Consider the following 16,062-nt stretch of genomic DNA (forward strand, 5'->3'; position numbering starts at 1 on the left):
CACACACACACAGGGAGACACACACACACAGGGAGACACACACGCACAGAGAGACACACACACAGGGAGACACACACACACACACACAGGGAGACACACACACACACACACAGGGACACACACACACACAGGGAGACACACACACACACAGGGAGACGCACACACAGGGAGACGCACACACACACACAGGGAGACACACACGGAGACACACACACACATACACACATATACACACACACACAGGGAGACACATACACAAAGGAAGACACACACACGGAGACACACGCACACAGGGAGACACACACACACACCTTTCCTTCCCCCCCCTCCGTCCTCCCCCTCCCTCTTACCACCCCTCCCTCTTTTCTTCCTCTTTCCTCCCCCTCCCTCTTTTTCCTCACGCTTCCTCTTTCTCCCCTTTCTCCTTCCCTTCCTTCATCCCCTTTCTACATTCCCTCCCCCTGTCTCTTTGCCTCCATCCCTCCCTTTTTTTCTCTCTCTCGCTCTCTTTCTCCCCTCCCTCTCTTTCCCCGGCCGCCCAATGGGGAGTCTGGCGGGCACGGTGTAGCGTGGATTGGCGGCGCTGGCGCTGCCGTGTGAGTTCAAGGACAGGAGCAAAGATCCTATAGCAGAGCTCCGCTATAGGATCTTTGGGCAGGAGGGAGGGAGGGAGCGAGGTTGCTGCGGTAGCCGGAATCGCAGAGCTCGCAGACGGCTCACAAAAGCGCTGACACCCGCTGACCGGGACTGACGCGCTTCCCCAATCCGTGCAGATCGCTGTCATGCGACACAAACTTGAGACAAACTGTGCAGCAAAGATCCTATGGCTCCGCTATAGGATCTTTGCTGTGCAGGGACTGAAGACAGCCTGTCAGCGTGAGAATTCTGTCTTCAGCGTGAGGGCATGAGAATTGGCTGGAATGCGTGAGTGTCACGCTCAAAGCGTGAGAGTTGGCAGCCCTGTGATTGGGGATGATCAGCCATGATCACATTGAATGGCGGTGCTGGCTCGAAGGGCCAAATGGCCTACTCCTGCACCTATTGTCTATTGTCTTCTGCCAGTACACCCCCCCCAGTGTGAACAGTGTCATACTCTGCCCAACCCCTCCACCTCCCATGTTCCCACATTGCATGGTGCTGCCTTTGATCTCTGAACTGTGATTCATGCTATTATCTCATTGGCCATTTCATAGTTTATGAACATGTAATGCTGTTGCCAATTCTTCTTTAGTCCACAGTTACTGTTGTAGACAATGACCGATTTTGCGATTTTCTAGATTTTGAGCCCAGGATTTAGTTTGAATTTGTCATTTAAATTTGTATTTGTGATTTTTTTTTAAATTGTATTTCTGTGTTTTTCGCTGTCGTGCAGAATGCACTCAAATGACATAGGAGTGAAGGAAGTGGTGGTGAATTTTCTTCTTCTTTTACTTTTTAGTGGATGATGCCTTTGTAGAAAGTGTGAAGTCGTTATTTGGAGCAGGCACAGACAAGAAAAACCTAGTGGATCCATACGTGGAAGTTAGTTTTGCTGGGAAAAAGGTGAGAATCTGCCCATATCCATTTTCCAATGGCGTGTATGGAATTCTTGCATGCTACTAATTACCTTCCATGTGTAACACTGACTCTTTCTTCTGTTTTAAGCTTTGTACAAAGATAATAGAAAAGAATGCAAATCCAGAGTGGAACCAAGTTATCAACCTTCAAGTCAAGGTAGGATCTGCTTGCATTTCATTATCTAAGATTGCTTTGACTGTGGCTATATTGCATAAGTGGCCACTATCATATGCTTGTTCTTTCCAGTGCATTTCGAGCTTCTTCTTTTTTTGTCTTGATCTGATGCTTTCTGTCCACAAACATTTTGGAAATTGTTGATATACTATAGAATCAAATGAGTGGAAACTGGAATTAAATCCTTAATATTTTTTTCACTTGGGCTGGTGCGGTGTCACGTGTTGAGAGAAATATGATAACATTATGACAAAACAACAATGAAAAACAAAACTGCTATTTACAATATATTAATGATTTAGATGAAGGAATTAAAAGTAACATTAGCAAATCTACAGATGACACAAAGCTGGGTGGCAGTGTGAACTGTGAAGAGGATGCTATGAGGATGCAGGGTGATTTGGACAGGTTGGGTGTGTGGGCAGATGCAGTATAATGTGGATAAATGTGAGGTTATCCACTTTGGTGGGAAGAACAAGAAGGCAGATTATTATCTGAATGGTGTCAGATTAGCATGCAGGTAAAGCAGGCAGTGAAGAAAGCTAATGTCATGTTGGCCTTCATAACGAGAGGATTTGAGTATTGGAGCAAAGAGGTCCTTCTGCAGTTGTACAGGCTCCGGTGAGACCACATCTGGAGTATTGTGTGCAGTTTTGGTCTCTTAATTTGAGGAAGGACATTCTTGCTATTGAGGGAGTGCAGCTTAGGTTCATGAGGTTAATTCCTGGGACGACTGGACAAGCTAGATGCAGGAAAAAAAATTCCAATGTTGGGGGAGTTCAGAACCAGGGAGCACAGTTTAAGAATAAGGGATAGGCCATTTAGAACTGAGATGAGGAATAACTTTTTTACCCAGAGAGTTGTGAATGTGTGGAATTCTCTGCCTCAGAAGGCAGTGGAGGCCGATTCACTGGATGCATTCAAAAGAGAGTTTCTTGGGGCTAGCGGAATCGAGGGATATGGGGAGAAGGCAGGAACGGGGTACTGATTGTGGATGATCAGCCATGATCACATTGAATGGCGGTGCTGGCTCGAAGAGCCGAATGGCCTACTCCCACACATATTTTCTATGTATCTATGAATATGCATACACGGACCTTCAGGTCCTTGTGGTTTTGTCTAGATTAAATAGTAGTGATGGGTGGAGAAGAGTTAAGCAAAACTGAATGAGTTTAATTAAGTTTCCATTTGAAGTGTCGAGAGGAACTGCAGATGCTGGTTTAAACTGAAGGTAGACACAAAAAGCTGGAGTAACTCATTAGGACAGGCAGTATCTCTAGACAAAAGTAATAGGAGCCATTTTCCATTGAAAGTCATGGATTTTGTCCTTTAGCATAAATTTCCCTGTTCATATTTACACAGCAACTGCATATGTAAATTTTTATGAATTTCTTGTCTTTTACTCGCCCAACATTGCTATGTTATCATGAAAGAACAGCATATTACAGTGTGATTAGTTTACAAAGAACTGGCAAATGGAATACAGAGTAGCAAAGTGTATAGTCATGCAATTTGGTTGAAGGAATAAAGGGGTAGACTACTAAATATGGAGAGGATTTGTAAATCGGAGGGAAGGGGATTTGGGAGTGCTGGTTCAGGGTTCACAAAAGGTCGATAAGCAGGTTGAGTCAGCGGTTAGGAAGGCAAATGCAACACTAGTATTCATTTTGAGCGGGGCTACAATATAAAAGCAAGGATGTAATGCTGAGGCTTTACAAGGTACAGGTAAAGCCACGTATGGAGTATTGTGAGCTGTTTTTGGCCCCATATCTGAGGGAGGATGTGTTGGCTTTGGAGTGGGTGCAGAGGAGGTTTACAAGCTTGGGTTAACATATAAAGAGTGTTTGAAGGCTCTGGGCCTGTACTTGCTGGTTTTGAAGGATAAGGGGGATCTCATTGAAAGCTACCGGATAATACTTGGCATAGATGGAATGGATGTAGAGAGGATGTTTCCACTAGTGGGAGCGTTGAGGACCAGAGGGTACAACCTCAGAATAAAAGGATGTACCCTAAGGATGGAGATGAGGAGGAATTTCTTTAGTGAGATGGTGGTGAATCAGTGGAATTTGTTGCTCTTTTGAAAGTGCAAATAAAGAGTGAGATTCTTGTATTTGGAGAGGATGTAACAAATGTCGCTACAGGAAGTCAACTAGCAGCATGGAATGATATGGATGGAAAAAACTTTTTGCTGAATGGACACATTTTGACTTCCTTGGACAATTACTAAATGTGCATTACATGCTCTAGATATCTCTTCCATTCCATCATTACTGAGTAATTATGTTTCAAGAACACAGGAGGGTCCACCAGTGTTGGTTAAATCATCTATGGACATAATTAGTAATTGTTGAATAGTAATGATGGGAGCTCTCCCCAACTCAACCAGTGGTGGGCTGGGTACAACAACTTGGCTTCTCTCCAAATCTCTCTGACTTGGGGTTAACTTTGAAAGTGGACCCTCTTATTCTACAAAAGTTGACTTGGTACTTGGCAGTACTTAAAGTTTACATGATGTATAATACTTTAGTGTGTCTTTGTTAGGAATAAGATAACTCCAGTATTTTTTATTCAATTGCTTGTAGAAGGAACTTGTTCACCAATATTCATCACCATAAGTAATATGCAGTAATCCCTTGGTTTAACGGGCCTATTTAGAACTGACCTCAGTTATAGGGGACTAGACTACGGACGGCTGCCTGTGCCACTCCAGGCTGGTGTCGCCACAGCTGCTCGCAACGCCAACCACCCACATCACCTCTACTGCTGCCGCCAGCCCAGCCATGCCTGCTGCCTGCCCGCCCGGCCATGCCTGCTGCTGCTGCCACCAACACCACCCCGGCTGCACCTGTCGCCATTGATGCCACAGCCAGCATACTCATATCACGCTTGCTATGGCCACCACCATCGACACCACTGCCCCTGGCTGGTCTCATGTTGCCACCCCAGCTCCACAGATCCTTGCCTCCCTCTGGTCGCCAGCAAGCCAGGGCCATCAACTCACCTGGATTCCAGGCGCTGTCCCAGACCAAGAATCTGAAGCAGGTTCTCAGCCCAAAACATCACCTATCCGTGTTCTCCAGAGATGCTGCCTGACCTGCTGAGTTACTCCAGCATTTTTTGTCTTTTTCTGTATAGATCAGGTAGATGCACAGAGTCTCTTGCCCAGAGTGGGTGAATTGAGGACATGCGTTTAAGGTGAAGGGGAAAAGATTAGGTTGGAATCTGAGGGCTAACTTTTTCACACACATGGTGGTAGGTTTATGGAACAAGCTGCCAGAGGAGGTAGTTGAGGCTGGAACTATCCCAACATTTAAGAAACAGTTGGCCGGGTACATGGATAGGACAGGTTTGGAGGAATATGGACCAAATGCGGGCAGGTGGGACTAGTAGCTGGGACATGTTGGCTGGTGTGGGCAGGTTGTGCTGAAGGGCCTGTTTCCACACTGTATCACTCTGACTCTATAACCAGCAACTGCAGTTGTTTGTTTCTACGACTTATACAATGATAAAACCTTATTCAGTTATAGAGGACAATCGGCAATAATGGACACCAGTCCCCTCCTCTATGGTCTGTTATAATGAGGGTTTACTGTATTCCCCAAATAAAGATCACAACTCTGGTGATTGGAAATCATGACATACTGTAATTGTTAGTATGCAAGTAATAATAGGGCGCTCAGCTGATTGTAACGGAAAATTTAATGTCAAAGCCAAAATTAGGACCCTTGCAGTAGCTTTCACACAATACACACACCCTTCTCCTGCTGACGTTTTTGCAGATCATTTTTTGAGATCGTGTTGTAAAAACACAAATGAAATAAAACTGTAAACTTCATTGATTAGCTATGTCGTTTCCATGATTGTTTATGTGTGATCCCATAAGAATGATTAATGTTTGCAGTATTCTGCTGTTTTGTACGAGTTACTTGGTTATTGTAAGAGTGACAAGGATTATAGTGGACTTTTTCATCAAGCAAGTCGGTCTGAAAGTTATCCCTCAATGGAATTTTTTGTTACTGCTTTGCATCATTGAAAGAGATACCATAATGGTTTTATCACCTGCTGAATGAGTTTTTAAATTTGAATTGGAATTTTAGAATTTGCATTTTTACTTTTATTGACTTGGTGTATCCTGTATCTCCCTTGGAGCAGCGTGACCTGATGGTGCAAAGGTCCTAGAGTCATACTGCATGCAAACAGGCCCCTTGGCCCGACTTGCTCATGCTGACCAAGGTCACTCCTCAACAGTAGTCCCACCTGCCTGCGTTTGGCCCTCTTCCCTCTAAACCTTCCCTCTCCAAATGTCTGGGAAATGTTGTTATATTAACTGCTTCAACTGCATCCTCTGTCGGCTCATTCCATACACCCACAATCATCTGCGTGAAGAAGATGCCCCTCGGGTCCCTATTAACTTTTCCCCTCCCATCTTGATTCCCCTACTTTGGGGGGAAAAGACTCTGTCCATTCATACAATCTATTTCCCTCATGATCCGATACAGCTCTATAAGATTGCCCCTCATCCTCCTGCGTTCCCAGGAATATAGTCCTAGCATGCCCGACCTCTCCCTATAACTCAGGCCTTTAAGTCCTGTTGACATCCTTGTAAATCCTCTCTGTACTCTTTCCAGCATGGCAGTGGCCTCCCTTTAGCAGGGGCGACTTAAACTTAACTTTGGGCTATTATACCAGGGACTTTGGACTTTGTTTTTGTTTCGCAATGTATAGAGTTTTTTACTTATTGAACTTTTTGTGGGTTTTTTCTTGTGCTATCTATTGAGTGCTGTGTTTACTAACCTGTTGTAAGCTCCTGCATGTAAGAATGTCATTGTTCCTTTTCAGTACATTAGACAATTAAACACTCTTGACTCTTGAAGTTACTGAAGCAGAATCATTATTGAAATCTTAGATGCAGGGATCAAAAGGTCTCTGCCAATGGTTGACGTGATCATTCTACTTTCCTATGTCGAGTTCCAGTTATCTTAAAATGTTCAAAGTGTAGTATTAAACCTGCTTACAAATCAAGTTAGTGGTACATTGCTTACTGCCGTACTACTACATTGCTGAGAGTAATGGGCCTGTCCCACTTAGGCAATTTGTTTGGGTAACTACAGGCGACTGCTGCTAAATTTTCAACATGTTGAAAATGTTTTGCCGATAGTGGCGACAATTTCTGCTGTCGTAGATGTTGTCGTAGATGTTGTCGTGGGTGCTGTTGTAGATTGGCGCAGGTGAATTCCATTACAATTAGTCCCTGGCAGCCGCCTAAAGAGTCGCCTACATGGGACAGGCCCATTAAGGTGTTTGTACGAGATGCATTCAATTGGTTACTTTGTCTGTATACGAAAAGGCTTGATTAAATTACCTGTTAAAACTTTCAATAATAAACATAGTATAAACAATTATTTATTTATTTTTGTCTTGCCCTCTTTCAGTTTCCATCGATGTGTGAGAAACTACGCTTGACTGTTTTTGATTGGTAAGTATGCAGCAAAACCTTTGAATCCCTGATTATTGATTTAATTGAATGCTTTATGTGAATGGAGAAGTGTAGATAATTCCTAGAAATGATTGAGCTTGGGGTAGTGTCATCTTCGACAGTCACCTTGTTGATGCTGAAGTTCAGGGAAGCAAAGAAGATGTGAGGCAGGGAGTTGCGTGTTTAAGAGAGAGTAACTGCACTTTAGTTACGACTTGGGCACATTTACTAAAAGGTAGGTTTGTCCTAATAGAAAAGTTTCCTGCTTTAGCAGGTGGTTATAACTTGAATATGTCTGGATCAGGCTGGATCCCTACCAGGATCAATGTGCAGGACCTCTGTACATTAGCAGTGTGGGGTTTTTATTCATTAGTGATCTTTTAGTTATGTAACTTATTGTGGGACGTGAAGTGCTCCATTTTTCTTTAATGACAATCAAAAAGCAAATAAGTTTGCAGATAAGGAATGTGACTTAAAAGAATGATTGATGTATGCTACGGGGGGCGGGAACAATGTTTAATATTATACACAAATCTTGCTAAATGTTCTTGTTCCTTCAAATTGTAATAATTCAGTTGACTGCATTACAAAATCCTCAAATTATATTGTCAAGTACCAAATTTATTTAATAAAGTTGATTCATGCTGGTAGATGCCATTGATTCCACAGATTGCTTAAGTGCAGATGTAAGCTATTAAAAAGGATTCTTTGTGACAGGATTTGCTCCTATTTGGAAGAGAATGGGTTAATTGCGATCGGTCAGCATGGCATTGTACACAGCAGTTCGTATTTCACTAATTTGATTGAGTTTTTTTGAGGAGGTAACAAAGATGATGAGTGCGTATAGGGCAGTGGATTTCAGTAAGGTATTTGATAAGGTCGCCCCTGGTATGCTGATCCAGAAGATTAATAGTGATTTGGCCATATGGGTATAGAACAGGCTAACTCTTGGACAGAAGGTTGCAGTGGGAGGACAATATTCGGGCTGGAGGTCGGTGACCAGTGGAGTTCTGCAGGGATCTGTCCAGGACAGATCTGCTCTTAGTGATATATAGAAATTACTTGGACATAAGCACAGATGGGTTGGTTAGTTAGTGTGCAGACGACACCAAGATTGCTGGCTTTGCAGACTGTGAGGAAGGCTGTCAATATTTCACTGGGATATACAGGTCAGTTACTGAAATGGGCAGAGAAATGGCAGATGGAATTTAATGTGTGAGGTGTTGCACGTTTTGAGGTTAAATGTACAATTAATGGCATGACCCTTACCAGCACTGATGTACAGAGGCATCTTGGGGTTGAAGTCCACAACTCCCTGAAAGTGGTAAAGAAGGAATATGTGGTGCCTGCTTTCATAGGTCAGGGCATTAAGCATGAGAGTCAGGAAGTCATGAAGCAGCATTTTGTACTTTGAGGCCACATATAGAGTATTGTGTGGAGTTCAGGTCACCATTACAGGAAGTATGTGGAAATGTTGGAATGGGTGTAGATGACATTTACTAGAACAATGCCTGGATTAAGGGGTATTAACTATAGGGGGAGGTTGTGCAGACTTGGATTCTTTTCTCTGGAATGCTGGAGGTTGCGGGAAGACCTGAGAGCAGTATGTAAAATTATGAGAAGAATAGATAATCGGAACCTTTTTTTCAGGATGGAATTATAAAATATTAGAGGACATAGCTTTAAGGTGAGAGATTATGGCAAAGATTAAAAGATATGTGTGCGGCATATATTTTTACACAGAACTGGTGAGTGCTTGGAATGCGCTGCCAGGGTTAGTGGATAAGGCATGAAAGTGGAAACTACTGTATTTTTACGACTATTTGGGAACTGTTCTGATTTGTTTTGCTTGCGTTCAGTAGCTTGCTAACCTCTAGTCGTCTTGTTTACTTGATAAATTGGAACAATGAATGGGATGGCATATTCAGTTTTTGTTTTGTTGGCCTTCCACTGGCTTCTTATTGCCAGGATAAGATCTGGATCGGCCTAATTATAGGCAGTAATAACAACAAATATATACACGTCTTTTAGGGATCGGGTGACTGGAAATGATGCAATTGGGACGGCGTATTTGTTCCTGACCAAGATAGCTTCATCCGGAGGAGAAGTTGAAGGTTTGTGCTTTATTCCCTTCATTATATTGTTGCTATTGATTTGCAATTGGAAGCTTCCACTGAGGAGTTTTGGATAGAAGATTACTCCTTTACGGGGAAAGGAATCTGAGTTTGTGGTTCTGATTTGATAATACTTAAGGGCCTGTACCACTTGGGCGTCATTTGCGCGTCACGCAGGTGGCGCGCGAAGATTTTGTGAATCCCAAAACCCTGGAGCGCCGAGCGCATCCGCGTGTCATAACCTCCGCCACCACGTCACAACATGCGCATGACGCAAAAATGATGTCGCGTCGTGACGCGTAAATGATATCGTGTAAATGACACGCAAATAACGCCCAAGTGGGACAGCCCCTTAAATAGAGTAAGAGCACATTTGCACAATTGATGAGTAATTTGCCTTTATCTTGGGTCAATTAGATTTGTAACACTCTTGCATTCTCAAGTGAAATATACCTGAGGTTGTATATGTTCCCTATACTTTACAATCACACAATATGTGCACTATTTGACGTTTGAATGCAATCTTCATTTCCGGCTTAATATTGTATTGTGGTCCATAAGATCACTGTGGAATATGCTGAAGTAAGTTATGTTCCCTGTACTTCCTAACAAGCTGAATTACTTTTCAATGCCATTAATTTGTAATATTTGGCTTTGGTGTAAAAAGAACAGTTCTCAACCACAATCATAATAACCATCAGATATACGAGTAGAATTAGGCCATTCAGGCCATCGAGTCTATGTGCCATTCAATCATGGCTATTCTCCCTTCTCAACCTCATTCTCCTGCCTTCTCCCCGTAACCTATGACGCACTTCCTAATCAAGACGCTATCTATCTCCACTTTAAACTTCAAGTGTGTTGGCCCCCACAACCATCTGTGGTCGTGAATTCCACAGATTCACCACCCGCTGGCTCCAGAAATTCCACCTCATCTTCTGGGCTCTCCCATTACTGGAAACATCCTTTCCTTGTCCGCTCAATCTATGCATTTCATTATCCAGTAGGTTTCAATGAGATTCCCTCCTTAAACCCGAGCAAGTATAGGCCCAGAACTGTCAAACGCTGCTCGTACCTTAACCCAATCTTCTCCAGGATCATTCTCATAGGCTTCTTCTGGACCCTCTCCAAAACAAGCATATCCCTCGGGTATAGGACCTAAAACTGCTGACAATATTCCAAACATGGCCTCACCAATGCTTTACAAGGCCTTAGAATTCCATCCTTGCTTTTATATTCTAGTCCCATCGAAATGAATGCTGGCATTGCATTTGCCTTCCTTACTGCAAACTCACCCCCCAAATTAGCCTTTTGGGAATCCTGGATAATTAAAGCTTCCCCTTCCTCTAGCTTTCTGCTAATACTTGCTTTGTTATATGCTTTAGCTTTTATGCTATCTTTCACTTCCTTTGTCAATGACTGTGGCCTCATTCTCCTCTTGGTATGTTTCTTCCTCTTTGGGATGGAAATGCACTTTGTCTTTCCAATTGCTCCCAGACACTCCTGCCATGGTTGTTCTATTGTCATTCCCCCCGGGTCCCCCTTCCAATTAACTTTAGCCAGCTCATTCCCTCGTGTTTCTGTGGTTACCTTTACTCAACAGTGATACTGATACATCTAATTTCAGCTTCTCAAACTGCAGGTTGAATGCTATCATATTATGAACACTTCATTCACCTTAAGCTCCTTAATCAAGCCTGGTTCCTTGCACACCAACAGATCCAGAATTGCCTTTCCCTGAGTGGACTCGACCATGGGCTTCTCTAAGAAGCCATCCCGCAGGCATTCTACAAATTCCTTTTCTTGTGCTCCAGTACTGACCTGATTTTCAGTCGCATATTGAAATCCACCACGGCCACATTGGGTTTTTTTACATGCCTAATTTGCAGTATTTTACTTTTGAGGGTCCCACAGCTTATGGTTTCCATGCCACTTAATGGGAATATAATTTGCTCTTCCACCGAGTGAACTAACTCAACTCAAAGTTGAATCGGCACCTCATTTGAAATTTTAATTAATGCCCAATGTGTTAACATATGAATGCTGAGCAAATGTTTTAAAATCGCTCCCACCCCCCTTAATGGGCACCCAAGTAGCATCACGTCACAGCTGTGGAACGTTGGCTGTACCTCTCTTGATCCATTGTTTTATGCTCATGACTTCATAAGGGATAGGAGCAGAATTAGGCCATTCAGCCCATCAAGTCTACTCCACCATTCAATCGTGGCTGATCTATCTCCCCCCTCATAACCTCATTTTCCTGCCTTCTCCCCATAAACTCTGACACCTGCACTAATCAAAAATCTATCTGCCTATCTTTGCCTTAAATATATCCACTGACTTGGCCGCCACAACCTTCTGTGGCAAAGAATTCAACAGATTCACCACCCTCTAATGAAATAAGTTTCTCCTCATCACCTTCCTAAAAGAACGTCCTATAATTATGCGGCCGTGCCCTCTAGTCCGAGACTCTCCCACTAGTGGAAACATCCTCTCCACATGCACTCTATCCAAGCCTTCACTATTCCGTATGTTTCAATAAGGCCCCCCCCCCCCCCCCATTCTTCTAAACTCCAGCAAGTACAGGCCCAGTGCCGACAAATGCTCATCCTAGGTTAACCCACTCATTCCTGGGATCATTCTTGTAAACCTCCTCTGGACCTTCTCCAGAGCTAACGCATCCTTCCTCAGATATGGGGCCCAAAACTGCTCACAAGATTTCAAATGCGGCCTGACCAGCACCTTATAGAGCCTCAGCAATACATCCCTGTATTTGTACACAAGCCCTCTCGAAATAAATGCTAGCATTGCATTTGCTTTTTGATTACCTAATATAATTTGTGTCCAAAATCCTGCCTACTATTTGGAGGCCTACCTCCCATCACCATCTGTTTTACCCCTGCAGTTTCTTAACTCCCTTTAGGTAGTTTTGACCCTTGCATTTGGATTTTTTTTAGTTTATTTTAGTTTGGAGATGCAGCATGAAAACAGGTCCTTCGATCCACCTAGTCCGCACCGACCAGCGATCCCCACACATTAACACTATCCTACACACACTAGGGCCAATTTTACATTTACACCAAACAATTTAACCTACAAACCTGTACGTCTTTGGAGAGTGGGAGGAAACTGAAGATATCGGAGAAAACCTACGCAGGTCACGGGAAGAACGTACAGACGTCATACAGACAGCCACCTGTAGTCCGATCGAACCCGGGACTCTGGCGTTGTAAGGCAGAAGTTCTACTCTGCCCACACAGATTCTATGTCTTCTGAACCTGCCATTTCTTGTTAACTATCGGTTTTCATTCCTTTCGAACAGAGTCCCTCTGCCCACCTGCCTGTCTTTTTGATAGGACGTGCATCTGTGGATATTTAGCTCCCAGCTCGTCCTATTTTAGCCACGACTCGCGATGCCCCTAACGTTGTACCTGCCAATCTCTAACTGTGCTACAAGCTCATCCATCTCAATGACGGACCACTGGGAGACATGTTTCAAACATAAATATGTAATGCCCTTTCATATGGAGTTTCCAGCACGAGGCCAATGACCAAAACAGTTATTTGCCCCCTCTTGTGTTGCTAACTGCAGCATGTTGTTTGGGCTACTAGAGAACATGTAGCCCAAACTCTATCCCAACTGTGCCCTCCATTCAGAAAGCTTTATATCTTGCCCTTGTACACTGAGCCCCAACCAGTGATGGCTGGAATGTTGTATTCGCCCTCACCACCATGTCACTTTGTGTTGTCACCCTGTGGGACGTTTAGATTTGTACACCAAGGTCTCATTGATCCTCAATTCTTCCTGGCACGCTACCATTCCTGATGTATGATCTATCCTTATGAGAAATGTTCTAACGGTACGGGTTTATTTGTAGTCATGTACAAATGAAAAGATCAGAAAATGCAAGCTTTTCCCCATGGTTTAATTTTTTTCTATCAAAAATTAATGCAGAATTCCTTTCATTTATGGAAAACTGCGTACGGCATCGAGTGCGAGCCTATTACATTTTCAGATTGTCTATAATTGAACATGCTTTTCTGAATCTGCACGTCCTTGTTATTAACTAATGTAAAAATCATTGTAAACATGTTTTCTCTTTAGCTGTGGGAGACGTGGACAAGGTTGGTAGGTACCTTGTTATAGTTTAACTTTCTACACTTCAAACTGGGAGCTGGTAAACAAAGTAACTGAACAAATTGACAAATGAAGAGAGGTTTCTGACATCTGTACTTGTTCCTCAATATAAAGGACTTGTCCCACCAGCATGCGATTGCATGCGTCTAGCGCGACCAAACGTGGCGGCTTGAGACGTACGGCCTCGCGGGGCCGGTCCCACTTCCAAGCAACGAGTTATATGGAGTTGTGCGGGACTGGTCCAGACATCATACCAATCAGCTGGGCAGGAGGTGAGCCGCCTGAATTTGGACGTTGCACGGCGTCGGGCGGTGACGTCATCGCGCAACGCCACGAGCTAGGCGTACGCCATCAAGACGCTGCGTACGACGTCTAGACACTGCGTACGCCAGTCAAGACGCTGCGTATGCCCTCAATGCGCCTGCGGGCCGACAGGCCATTGGCGCGCGGGATTTTCGGACAGTGCAAGATTTTTGGAGCCCCGCGCGATGTCGGGACCAGCCCCGCACAACTCCATACGCCTCCACACTTCGAAGTGGGGCCAGCCCCGCGAGGCCGTACACCTCAAGCGACCACTTTTGGTCACGCTAGACGCGTGCAATCGCATGCTGGTGGGACAGGTCCTTAACTCCTGACCCAATCTGAAAATAAATCACTCACCCTCTATGGTTTGCATTTCAACTGCATACCACGTGCCAATTAACTGCAGGAGACAATGCTTTCTAATTGTCTTTTTCCAGAGTGCCTGCGAAGTCCTGGTGTTATGCAGAATGTGTCAGGTAATATGGTTGATGTCTGTCTGTATCCACCACATGGTGTGCAGTAGCAGCCTGCAAATGATCTTCACAACACCTCACATTCCCAAACTACTCCACAAGGTGCAGGGGTTCACTTGAAACATGCCACATATATGGAAAAGTCATGAGATTCTCGCTCACTGCGTGCACAGTGGTGTTATGAAGCAGATTAAACTGGCTCTGTATGGTACCTATAACATTGTGACTGGCTAATAACTTATTTTGAAATGTTTTAACCTATGTTTTGTTTTCCTACAATCCAGATGATGAGGGAACTGGGGCTTCTCCAGCAATTGAAGGTTCATTTCTTGGTCTAATCTTTGAACATACACTGCCAAATATAACGCATTGCTGTAAAACAGGGTACTGATTATAGTGTGTGTATAATACAAGGTATATAATTGAGTTGGGTCAATTTGTCTCTGTAAATGAACGATGCGAAGATATTTGGCAATGGATGTATTCATACATAATGGCGACAAGACCTGAGCTGTTTAGCTGGCTTGACAATCCTTTTCCCTACTTATAATAGACTCTGAACAAATGTGGGCCCACTGTGCATTAACTGGTAAAGTGACAACATCAGAACATTTCCCTTTAGTGCCACTTTGGGATGAAAAATGAAATTGCAAATTCTAGGTTGTAAACCGTCCACCACGAGACTGTGATCACGTTGGTTTTCTCTCCTGGCCCACCTTCCATTCCTGGCCGTGGCTGGCAACTCGTTATTGGCAGCTTCCCAGCACTTTGATCAACCAGACTGAGCCCCGTGAACCCTTCAACAACAAGTGCATCCAACAGTAACAGCTGCATAGCAGTCACGAGTGGCCTCTTTGGCCACTTCAGTCTTTTCTTGCTTTAAGAATGCTTCCAATGTAAAACAAAATCTTCCAATGTAAAACAAAAGTGAGTTATCCACTTTGGTGGCAAAAACAGGAAGGCAGATTATTATCTAAATGGCGTCAAGTTGGGAAAAGGGGAAGCACAACGGGATCTGGGGGTCCTTGTACATCAGTCTATGAAAGTAAGCATGCAGGTACAGCAGGCAGTGAAGAAAGCAAATGGCATGTTGGCCTTTATAACAAGAGGAATCGAGTAAAGGAGCAAAGAGGTCCTTCTGCAGTTGTACAGAGCCCTAGTTAAACCACACCTGGAGTATTGTGTGCAGTTGTGGTCCCCTAATTTGAAGAGGGACATTCTTGCTATTGAGGGAGTGCAGCGTAGGTTTACAAGGTTAATTCCCGGGATGGCGGGACTGTCATAAGCTGAGAGAATGGAGCAGCTGGGCTTGCACACTCTGGAGTTTTTTTTAAAAACATATTGATTGTTAAGGGCTTGGACACGCTAGAGGCAGGAAACATGCTCCCGATGTTGGGGAAGTCCAGAACCAGGGGCCACAGTTTACGAATACGGGGTAAGCCATTTAGAACGGAGACGAGGAAACACTTTTTCTCACCGAGAGTTGTGAGTCTGTGGAATTCTCTGCCTCAGAGGGCGGTGGAGGCAGGTTCTCTGGATACTTTCAAGAGAGAGCTAGATAGGGCTCTTAAAGATAGCGGAGTCGGGGGATATGGGGAGAAGGCAGGAACGGGGTATTGATTGGGGATGATCATCCATGATCACATTGAATGGCGGTGCTGGCTCGAAGGGCCGAATGGCCTACTCCTGCACTGATTGTCTATTGTCTAAAATAGTGGAGTAATTGTGTAGATAGACACAAAATGCTGGAGTAACTCAGCGGGACGGGCCGCGTCTCTGGATGGAAGGAATGGATGACGCTTCAGACCGACTTCGGGGAGAGGCAGG

General features: G+C 44.1%; 1 protein-coding gene across 3 annotated transcripts in view; it reads left to right on the forward strand.

The window, feature by feature from the left end:
- The window catches only part of myof (myoferlin), a 282,434-nt gene that overhangs the window by 83,189 nt on the left and 183,183 nt on the right, over nt 1-16,062 (forward strand). For 2 of the 3 annotated variants that reach the window (XM_033033586.1, XM_033033587.1), the window contains exons 13-17: nt 1,439-1,542; nt 1,645-1,713; nt 7,164-7,207; nt 9,239-9,321; nt 14,520-14,555. In XM_033033586.1, coding sequence (XP_032889477.1) covers nt 1,439-1,542; nt 1,645-1,713; nt 7,164-7,207; nt 9,239-9,321; nt 14,520-14,555 — 336 coding nt within the window. The remainder of the gene's footprint in view (nt 1-1,438; nt 1,543-1,644; nt 1,714-7,163; nt 7,208-9,238; nt 9,322-14,519; nt 14,556-16,062) is intronic. The other variant, XM_033033588.1, reaches the window with a different exon arrangement.

This window comes from Amblyraja radiata, chromosome 15, assembly GCF_010909765.2.
Source record: "Amblyraja radiata isolate CabotCenter1 chromosome 15, sAmbRad1.1.pri, whole genome shotgun sequence".
NCBI lineage: Eukaryota > Metazoa > Chordata > Chondrichthyes > Rajiformes > Rajidae > Amblyraja > Amblyraja radiata.